Source organism: Pituophis catenifer, unplaced genomic scaffold (genome assembly GCF_029215685.1).
Source record: "Pituophis catenifer annectens isolate HBS135680 unplaced genomic scaffold, rPitCat1.0.hap2 SCAF_2, whole genome shotgun sequence".
Classification (NCBI taxonomy): Eukaryota; Metazoa; Chordata; class Lepidosauria; order Squamata; family Colubridae; genus Pituophis; species Pituophis catenifer.
In genome coordinates, this window is record NW_027256882.1 from 234,868,946 (window position 1) to 234,880,369 (window position 11,424).

An 11,424-nucleotide genomic window follows, 5' to 3' on the forward strand; every position below is an offset into this window, starting at 1 on the left:
GATTGCCTATGTATCTACAACAAGTTGGTCAGACAATAGATAAGCATGCTTTTCAAGGACCCAGCTATGCTTACCAAATCCTGACCCACCACACCTTAGGCAAGACACTTGGCACAGTAGTTGTTTTCTCACCAGCAGGCAATGCTTGCTGAAAGTTGGAGGAATCTAGCAATCATTTTTCCTTAGTTGTCCTACATTAAAACAATAACATTAGCACCAGTCACTGACCTTATGTGACAGTTTGGGTTTGGCAATCAGGACGGTATACTTTATTCTGAGAAGTTTTCAGCCCACCCAATTCAAGGATTGGTGGAGAGCACTTTAACCTAGTTGTCTGGATGTAATCCAAACAAGTTTGAATGCTTCCATTCATTGTGTTGATATTCACATTCCACCATGCATCTCATTTCCAAAGAATAGCCTTGTGCTATTCTTATAAAAGACGTGCAATATGTCACAGTGTAAGTGTAATAATGGAAACAAACTGCAAGCAAGTTTTGGTGTGTGTGTGCTTGATGGAACCCATACAAGTTTGTATGCTGTGGGAAATAAATCTGGTTGGTACGATAATTACTGATTGATCAGGAAATATTCTTTAATTGTTTTGCCCACTGAAATGAAAAGAACACAACATGGCAAGGTCAGAATAGCATCAAAAATCCAGATGTCCATGCAGATTTTGGTAGCTGTTTGAGTTTTACCAAGAACACAACAAGAAATCTCAGCCTAGGAGCTCATAGGGAAGAATCAATGTTAGCCCTTTGTGGCAGTCCAGACAAGACGCACAAGCAGGAGCATTGGGTATTATATTCATTGTAAGGTTCCATTAAACAGATTCTTGCAAGACTGAAAATATTTCTCCCCATCTTTCTTTAGTTTTCTTACTTAGAAAACTAGCGAGGGTTGCTTTTGAAATGCCTCTCACCCTTTCTCCCCACCTGCAGACTGAGCTGCTTCTTATTAGACTATTGCCTAGTCTGTGGATCTTCCTCCTGTCATCCATTCCCACATGCCATCACTGTCAAGGACAAGACTTGGATAGGTAAGTTGCTTTTATACTGGTTTCAAAAAGCCTTAATATTGAGGAAGATTGGCTGTAGAAGCAATCAATCAAGCTCTGTAGTTATAACAGATCAGAGTTTAAATCTTGCTTCTCTTTCTCTCATTCTTATGTGATGATGGATGTTGTTTCTTGTTTCCTGGCCTTGAAACTGGAGGGCACATCTACCTTGGATTTTGATGAAACTCCTCTGGTCCCAGGCTTATAGCTTCTGGCCCTGCTAGCTTCAGCTCTCACAATAACAGTTTGAGTTGGTCAACACAAAATCTCTATCTTTAAAGCATCCTAAAAATTCACTATAAACAATGCATTTATGCAAACTATAGGTACTGTTTGCTCTTTACTGTGCAAATATTTACTGCTTAATTAAATATTGAAGTCAGATTGATTTGCAGCATCAAAATGATTTCGTAGATCCAATTGAGTGATCAATTTGGACTGATTTAGACATGAAGACATGAATTTAAATGCACTAAATCAAATCATGTCCAGTTTCGAGAAATGGTTCAAATAAACTAATCATTAAAATTGAACTGGTTTTCCAAATCGATGCAGATGTTCTTATTGAATCTACTAAATTTACATACCCCTGATATATCTATTTGTCTGTCTGTCTGCCTGCCTGCCTACGTGCCTGCCCGTCCATCCATCCATCCATCCATCCATCCATCCATCCATCCATCCATCCAAACACACACTCTTTATATATATAAAGAGAGATAGGAAGAGAGTGCATAAAATACATGCACTTGCCTTTTTATTAGAAATGAATACTATTTCAGTCTTTACAGACATGCAACTGTCTGTAATAAGTGTTATCAAGAACTTGATTGATAATGAACTGTATTTAATGTACTTGCAAGAATAAATGTTCATGATATTCTAGAGCAGGGGTGTCAAACTCGATTTCACTGAGGGCCACATCAGGGTTGTGTTTGACCTTGTGTGTGGGGGTGCATGGCCAGGGTGGGCATGGCCAGCTCAACATCATTCCTGTCAGGAGTCCCTGTGGGGGGCCGAGTGCTCTGCCAGTGAAATTATAAGCTTTATAATAATGTATAATATTTCTAATAATGTATATTTCTGCATTGTAGCAATATAAAATAAAACTCTTGATGTTATTCACATTTTACTTAAGAGGAATAGTGTAATTACACAAATACACATGAATATAAATTCTTTGCACTTGTGCATTGTGAAGAGGAAAAAACAAATTCCTTTAAGAAGAATTTCATAAGTAATTGGATTGGTTAAACTTCAGACTGGAAAACGGTGTTCTGTATAATTTTCCTTGAATGCTTTGATAAATCAATAACTGTCTTTGACAAGTTGCAATTTTCCTGTTTCTTTATATAGGTATTCTTGACTTTGTCTTCTGTTCCACCATTAGTCAAAACATGTTATTTTCTATATAGCCTGTGTTTTTTTTTTAAAATCCTGCTTTCATTTTGTCTTCTTTTTTTAAAAATATCCAAATACATATGCCTGATATGCTGGTTCTTTTTCTTTCACTTCGTTTGATATCATTAACTTAAGAACATCTTGTCACTATGTTTATTAGATCTGGGGAATTGGAGATTCTGGCTTTAGGGAGGAATTGTTGAGTTTTACTTGCCCAATAGTCTGCATACAGAATGGATCTTGAGATTCATCACACTCCACTTAGATGCATTTGGACAAGAGGTTCACCACAACATGTGTTTAAACATATAAAGATAAAGGTAAAGGTTCCCCTTGCACATATGTGCTAGTCATTCCCGACTCTAGGGGGCGGTGCTCATCTCCGTTTCAAAGCCAAAGAGCCAGCATTGTCCAAAGATGTCTCCATGGTCATGTGGCCGGCATGACTAAACACCAAAGGCGCATGGAACGCTGTTTAAACATATACTATAAGCCTTTTCTCACTTGCATTTACTGATAGCACAAATATGCCCAAGCAACCTTTTTTTCCTGTTGTATCCTGATGATGTGGTCTCCATCTGATCATAGTTCCTAAATTGTCCTTAACTGTATTAATGTTACATTAGTGCTTTCTCCTTTTCTGGCACAGATTTGATTACAAATATAATCTGACTCACTTCACTAACCATCAATGCCACAGTCAGATGCCCCCTCCGGGGAGGGGGGGAGGAATGGTTAGACTATCTTTTATTGGTCACATAAGGCTTTCTTAAACACTTTCAAATGTAATAAATTTACAGTTAAAGACAGATTTTCTGAGTGTCAGGATAAGAGAAATCCATTTGGTGAGTCAACATGGATTAATCGTTTTCTGGATTAAAAAGGAAAAAAAGGAGGGTTTTAAAGATTTAAAAACTTTTGGCAAAGAAGTTAACAAGAATTGGATGTGGAGTACCATTTGAGACAAAAATATACAGGATTCAGGAAGACAAAATAGGAAAAAAAGGAAGAGTCTTTCTGTTGCAACTGAGACATTTTTAATTTTGGATTACAATATTACATTGGGAACCACCAGAAAGTGGCAAAAATAGCAGGGGGGAGGAGAGAGTCACTAATGCAACCTACAGAGAGGCTAGTAAGGTTACAAGCCCCTAAAAATTTATGTGAGCCTGCAGGAAGTCTAACAAGAACACCATTGATTTTGTTCAGTAGGCATAGATAGGGTTGCACTGAAAATGATGGGTTTTTTAAAATGAATGAATGTGATGCTACATCTATAATACCATCCTGTCAAACCAAAATATAAAAAAGAGTCACTTTTATTGTTCATTTACAGAATGGGGAATCTTAGTGTTTTAAATTCCAGTTGAGCAAAACAGATACATCTTTCAACACATTTTTTTCCAGTGACATATATTTGAGACCTAGTATTGAATTCAACTTGGGGGAAAAATAAATTGTGGGAGAAATTTTATTACTTCTAATGCATCCCTGTGAGAAGACTGTTTGTTTTCCTAAAACTAACATTGTTTCAGCCTCAAGAATTCCAAAGCGTTGGACAACATTTCAAGATACACAAGTAACTACACTACATTAGCCAAAGTTAACCACTACATTCATTGATAATTGGCATAATAAAGAGGTCTTTTCCCCATTTAAAGACTATAGTGCTATCATCTGTCAAATATAAGTAGCTAAGACTGCAGGTGGAAATTAATGATACATATAAATGATCAATATTCAACTAAGAATTAGTGGGGTTCCCCCCCTTTTTTTGCTATTGGTTGATAAAAAGTTTCCAAAAAGTACTCATGTTGTGTCTTTTAATAGCTTATTTATAACTCAGGTGTCACTTGAATTTCTGTTCACATTCATAATGAAACATCAAGGATCAAAATCAAGTCTGGTCAGCAGTTTGGCTAAAATTTTCAATTGGAGACAGGTTATCCTGCACTTTGCCATTTTCACTGTTCTTCTGAAGCATCTTAATTTGATTTTCCAGCCTTAGAGTCCATTCATGTCGGAGCCTGGCAAGAAAGAACATACTGTGAATCTTTAGCTAAATGCTTTTGAAGTCTAGTTCTTTTGTGTAATGCTATTGGCGTCCCTTTTCTTTCATCACCATTGTACTTGCCATGTGTTAATTTAGCATAGGTATCTCTCTGGCCTTCTGACTTGGGATAGACAGAGAATACTAATAGTATAACTCATCATCAGAATGAAGCTTGGTGACATTGCTAGATTCCAGGGGAGTCAAACAACTGGTAAAATGCTGTCATTAGAGATACATGCTGTTTCTCCTTTGGGTATTCTCTGAATGAAGCATCAGCTCAGGGCTATCTCATAGGAAAAATAATATAGTGCATGTATTGGAAATGACATCAAGGAAATTTGGGAAAGCAAACTCTTTATAGCACACTATCAGCAGAACAAAACAAAAAAGAAAATAATATAAATTAAATACATTCATTGAATCGAGAAGGCATTATTTTTTATCAAAGTATTGATATGGTAGGTTTCTATATACCTCCTTGGGCTACTAATCTAATGTGTGCATAGAAAAGGTCTTAGTGAAAGGGAAAATATTCCTCATTGTAAACATTCATATTTTTCAAATTGTCCATCAGCCACTGCTTCCCAATGTGTTAGGAGAGAGCCAATCTAGATGGAAGCATTCCACATGACAGAATTGTAGGAATAGAATGGCATTCTCTTGTGGCAAAACATGCCCTTTGGCAAGGTATCCAATATTTTTTCAATAATAATGAGCACTTACTCATTACCATGGTGGTGCAGTGGTTAGAATGCAGTGCTGCAAGCTAACTCACTGCTCACTCCAGGAGTTCGATTCTGAACAGCTCAAGGTTGACTCAGCCTTCCATCCTTCTGAGGATGATAAAATGAGGACCCAGATTGTTGGGGACAAACTGCTTAGAGAGGGCTGTAAAAGCACTATGAAGCGACATATATGGTAAGTCTAAGTGCTATTGCTATTTATATGTTTGAACTTATGAAGGGAAAAGAAAACTAATGTGGTATATAAGAGTAAGGATAAAGCTGTTCACATCAGATCAGTTTTCCACTGAACTCTGGACATAAAATAAACAATAATTTAGGCCTAGGATAAAGACATCACAGGAACCCTTTGGAACCATTCTGCTTGCATACACTGAAATAAAATTATATTGAGGAGAGTATACAAAAGCCTCTGTTGCCATTGCCCCTCTTATTGAAACATAAAGGGAAGCAGTATGATAAGCACTTGCTTTGTCACTAAGCAGGCTGCAAACTCTACCTAGCTAAAAACAAGATCTGCTTTTAATTAAAGCAAATAACAAATAAAACAAACAACCCAGGACAAAATAGCAACAGGAGACTGACATGTTTCAAGGCAAAGAATCTAACATCAAATGCATTTACAAGAACGTTTCTGGATTCCACCTGCACTGAAAGCTATTTTTAGAAACAAAAATGGTAGATGGATTTACAGCTAGGGATGTTTAAAAAACTCAGATTTGGAGATAGACGGTTCAGTTTTCCTCTAGAGCAGGCTGAAGAAAACCTTCCAAATTGGAACAGGTACTAGAGGTGCCAAGATGGTCTGGCCTTGAAAGAAGCCTGTTTTATCTAGAACATTATATCTGGAACAGCTGAAAACACTTCTGATTCAGGGGATTTACTTCTGGAAACTACTGAATTGGGCCCAGAATTTTGAGGGATGTGAATTTTGCAGCTTGGTGATTTGTTTGAAAGTGTGATTGGTTGCTTAGGAAAAATACTAACATAAAAAGAAGTAGAAGAGAACATTCTGTTAAATTATAGGAAATAACAGAAAACAGCCTCATCGTTTCACTTTCTGGTAAATCAGTGTTTTATGATTGCCCAGACCCAACATGACAGCTGTTTTGTGAAGAACAAGACTCCCTTGGCGGCTTTTTGTGAGGGAATTCATGATATGTTCTCTTAATTCCAATCATGCTTACCAGACTGAAAAGGTTGTGTGTCCCTGCTGCGAAGTTTTAGTAGGTCTCTGTGATTTGAACATAAAGTTCTGCTGAGGGATTATCAGTGTCTTTGGCTGAACATACAAGTTTCCTTGAAACTGGGAGTTCAGTTAGCGCATTAAACCCACTTCAGACTCTTATGTACTTTACTTCAGAGGCTCTCTTTGCACAGACCCCAATCTGCTTCTAACCTTAAATATGCTGGATGAACTTCTGGCAGAGGGATATAATAATTGCTCAGTATAGTTTGTTGATTGATTCATTTAAAGTCTCAGTAAACATAGCATGGCCTTTGATCTACAAATAGCAAATGTGGTATTCTCAAATACCATTCTAATCAGTTAGCAGTTTTTAGATTCAAACTACATTCTTGCATTCTCCCTTCTCAAATATTCTTTATTATTTATTCAATCCCAGGAGACACTAAAAGCTATACTTTCATTTAGACTGTTGGTTGCTTATTCATTAGTATCAACTATGGACAAAAGGGAAGAGAAGGCAGAGTCTCATCTCCTCAATTCAAAGTATTCTTTTAAGAACTTGACAAAAATTGGTGTAGGAAACTTGACAGGCATTGTTTAGCTGCTACTTCAATTTTGGATGGGGGTGTAATTTTTTTTTTTTAAAAAAAGAAACAATGGCCTTGTTTATTCTTAGTCTCCAATGTGTCCAGCAAATTCTTTATTGAGCCTTATAACATTCAAGTTTCATGTTTATCTTATTTTATAAACCTGGAGGTTGATAAAAGTTAATAATCTGGCTTCTAATTTCCAACAGTTTTCTTACTCAGTAAAAGAGGCTTCTGTTTTTTCATGTCATAGTAACATGTTTTCAGTTTTATTTTGATGGTGGTTATAAACTTACTTTATTATGAAATAGCAGGCATGGCTGTTCTTTTCAATATCACACTTCTTCCCTCCTCTAGAAGTTCCCTAACTGCCCATATTTAATATTTTGAAAAAGCTCAGGATAAGGAATTTGTTCACAATATGTTTTTTTTCCCTTTGGGTTTAATTGAAACAGAGAAACCAAGGGAAGGTTGAATAAAAGACAAATATTCTCACACATTCCTTAGTCACCATATAGCTAAGGCAACTGGAAGAGATCATAGGAGAAGTTCAGCAAAATGCTCTCCTGTGTGGGTGGAAGGAAGAAAACTATTTTCCTCAGGCGAGGAAAAAATGGTTCTAAAAAATGGGGAAGATGAAGAAGATATTGCAATGTTTGGCAATGGCTACTAAAAGAAACCGAGAATAAAACTTTCATCAGAGAAGCAGCTATTAAGAATTAGCACATTTCCCATTCAATTTTATAATCTCTTTGGGTCCTGTTGATTAAGAAGTGTTATCCTTCTGAACCCAGAAAACTTGCTTTTGCTGTTGTACTGTCTACCCTTTGGAACATTATTGCTCCTAAAATTAGATTAGTACCAACCCTGCTGTCTTTTCCCAAGTCTGAAGACCTGGATGTGTTGTCAGGCATGGCAGTTAGACTCTTAATTGAAGGCAGTAAAGTTGTTGGTTTGTGGTTAACTGATTTGTCCTTAGTTGCTATTATATGTTTTTCTGTTTTGTATTTGGAATATAAGGGCCTTTAGCCACCCTGAGATGGTAGCCATATAAATGGAATGAATGAATAAAGTTCTCTCTTCTTCTGTGAACACCCTCTTCCCATCTCTATTTTTTAATATTCATATGCATTTTTTGCCGAAAAAACGTGAAAGGCAAAGTACAGAGGAGGGAATAGAGTATTAAAAGAATGTATGGGATCTTCCAGTGGCTTCCAAGTTGCCTTGGAAATTGATTTGTGAAAATAAAATGCGAGTGTGTTAGCAATTTTGTAACCAGACATTTCCCCATAGTTATGACCCTAGTTATGTGTTGTAGTTGTGGCTGGATTGGAGGAGAATGAAGATGGGTTTTAAACATGCAAGAGGAGAACAGCTCCAGGAATAGCACAGTGAATCTATGGGAAGAAAAGAGAGAGGATGATGCTTGGATTGATTCCAGGAACTAAGAACTGAAGTGAGCCAAGAGTTCCTGCCAACAGCAAAACAATTTGCACGTGAGTTCTACCATGTCTTAGTGTTATATTCCAAGGAAAATAGCAGCTTTGCTGCTGTTTGTAATAAATAGCAGAGTCCAAAATAAGCTTGCTTCCTAAATGCAGACAACAGGATGAGGTCAATCAGATCTGGAACAATTACCAGAGTAGTAGAAAAGCAGTGCACTGGAACTGCCCTATGTGTTTCAGACCTGAGGTATGCATAGTTACATTACAGTAGCAAAGAGTAAACCTATGATTTACTCTTTGATATGTCTTTGGGAGTTGGCTCCAATTAATCTGGTAGACCTTACTCTCAATATACAGGCAGTCCTTGATTTACAATCACAATTCAGCCCAAAATTTCTGTTGTTAAGAGAAACATTTGTTAAGTGAGTTTTGCCCCATTTTACAACCTTTCTTGTCACATTTGTTAACTGAATCACTGCAGTTGTTAATTAGTAATCCAGTTGTTAAATGAATCTGGCTTCCCCATTGACTTTGCTTGTCAGAAGGTTGCAAAAAAGCATTCATATGGCCCCATCATAAATATGAATCAGTTGCCAAGCCTCTGAATTTTGATCACGTGACCATGGGGATGCTGCAATGGTCGTAAGTGTGAAAAATAGTCATAAGTCACTTTTTTCACTGCCGTTGTAACTTCAAACAGTCATTAAATGAACTGTTGTAAGTCGACGACTACCTGTAGTCTGTATCACCATTTGAATTGATTGGATTGGCAATATATTTGACGTTTCTATTCTGTGTCTCAAGTTATCATGTCTGTGAAATAAAAGTAATTCTTGACCACTTGCAACAAATCTGCTTGGAAGGGACTGGTGGAGGAGCCCTCAAATACATTAATATTGAATGTCATTTATATGATTTTATTTGGCTAAGCTTGTCTTGGTAATCTGCACATTTCCTTCATGAAATAGAGGTATACGTTTATAATAGGACATTATTTTAATGTTGGCAGCTTCAGATGACCCAAAGGTCATAGAATAAATAGTAATAAATAATAAATAAATGGTGACCTTGCAGAAATATGCAAAGGATCATCAGTGCAGATAAATGAATCAAGCAATGATTGCTTTGGGAAAAAGACAGTATATCAGCAATTCTATTGTCGGCCTTTGGACTAGCATATCATTTATGTAAAGCATCCCAAAGAAATATTTGTCTAGGTCTCTCTGGAAAGAAATTCTGCCTTTCTTGGCCAGCGAATTCTGTTTCTGATGTGAGTTGCTCAGTTGAACATAGACTGATCAAAATATTAGATGTATCCAGTTTGAAACCGGTAATGCATCTTTGCTAAGCAGATTGAATTTAATGCAGATAAAATCACTCACTTATTTAACGCACTTCCGTGCAATCGAGAATCTTCGTCTTCTTTTTGCTTGGTGTATGTTTCAATTATTTCTTCCCAAAATTTCTTCAAGCCATGAGCATCACCAATTATTATGGGATGGCGTTTGGAGCCAATGTAGCTGTCCATTTTCTGAAAAGCAAATCAAAAGTACAAAGGAGACAGCACTTTTCTTTTCTGACTGCTAAAAGAATAATCCATGTCTAAGAAAACAACGTCTTTCCCTTTCTCCCATTATAAAATGGCTTACATAAAGCTTTTTGTGAAAATAATTTCCTACATTAGATTCTGCTTAGATAAATATTTAAACTAGAGTTTTCTGAGTTCGTTTGACAAAGGATGCTGTGCTTCAGCTCACACCTTCTTAGTTTTGTTTGCAGAGAAACTAACCTATATATTGTTATACAATTACAGTGAGTAATACTGTGGAACAAATAGAAAGTGGCCTGTACTACCAGATATTCCTGAACATCTGAACACGCAAAACATATTCTAACATCAGTTTAATTGACAGTGTGAGCTGCATCTATTGGTTTCCCTTCTTATTCCTAGGACTGTACATTCTTATTGTTCTTGAAGGGTTTCGGGGAAGCAAGATAACATTCATGGTGTTTCTCATATAATTATGAGAAGTGCATAAAAAGATTAGTAACTTGTTCATAACAACTTGTGACTTAGAAGCAGTGGTGGGTTCCTCCCGGTTCAGTCCGGTTCGGCCGAGCTGGTAGCGGTGACAATGTGACATCACTGAACCGGTTCTCCCCCCCCGCCCCCCCCACCCCCCCACCCCCCCACGTTATTCTTACCTTTTATTTGGTCCCACCCCCAATCTATTGCTGCCTCCTGAGTCCCAGCTGATGACTAGAGAGAAAAAAACTGTTTAAACTCTTGCCGGGGGGCTTCAAAGGGCCGTCCTACAGCTGATCAGTGTTAAAAGCAAACAAATGAGTCGGGTCGTAAGTGCGAGGACTGGTCGTAAGTTCGAGGACCTTCCAGAAATGACTCTGACCAGCTAGCCACGCCCACCTAGTCACATGACCTCCAAGCAACACCCACAAAATAAGCCACGCCCACAGAACCGGTAGTAATAAAATTTAGAACCCACCCCTGCTTAGAAGGCCATTCAAGGTGAATTCTCTGTTAGCCATTAAATAATATAAGAATAATAATGCAATCATTTTTTTAAAAAAATCCTTTTGTGTTCTGAATATTTCAGGAATTATTTGGATTGCGAGTAGATACTATTGTGAAGAAACTATGGGTTGCAAATTCATGTAACGTACTCTTACTTCCTAACAAGAGTGCTCCTGTGCATTTCTCTGGGATAATTTATTTTGTCTCAATCTCCCCACTTTTTGTGTATGTTTTTCTTTCCCCAATGACAGTCAACCATCCTAGGCAACTAAGCATGTGCAGACATCAGCACTTCTGTAAAACTAGAGCTTTATTCACACATGTCAGTATCTCCCCCTTGTGTCTGCACATCTGCCAACACTAGCCATCTGGTATCACTTGATCTGCAAGATGCTTCCAGATTGAGGGCTTTT

The 11,424-nt window shown here is 37.4% G+C and overlaps 1 protein-coding gene across 1 annotated transcript; it reads right to left on the reverse strand.

Annotated features, from left to right (window-relative positions):
• Positions 1-4,358: 4,358 nt before the first annotated feature.
• On the reverse strand, positions 4,359-10,006 carry LOC139311255 (protein FAM240B-like). The gene is made up of 2 exons (XM_070935653.1): positions 9,861-10,006; positions 4,359-4,488 (listed from the first exon to the last, which is right to left on the reverse strand). The coding sequence occupies exons 1-2, from the start codon at positions 10,004-10,006 to the stop codon at positions 4,359-4,361; spliced, it is 276 nt and encodes a 91-aa protein (XP_070791754.1).
• Positions 10,007-11,424: the final 1,418 nt, after the last annotated feature.

What these genes read in the sequence shown, in the direction of transcription:
- LOC139311255 (XM_070935653.1), bottom strand. Translation starts at nt 10,006, where the DNA reads ATGGACAGCTACATTGGCTCCAAACGCCATCCCATAATAATTGGTGAT. An exon ending in CACGGAAGTGCGTTAAATAA is followed by an intron (nt 4,489 to 9,860) that starts GTGAGTGATTTT and finishes CTTTCTTGCCAG; the next exon opens with GCTCCGACATGAATGGACTC.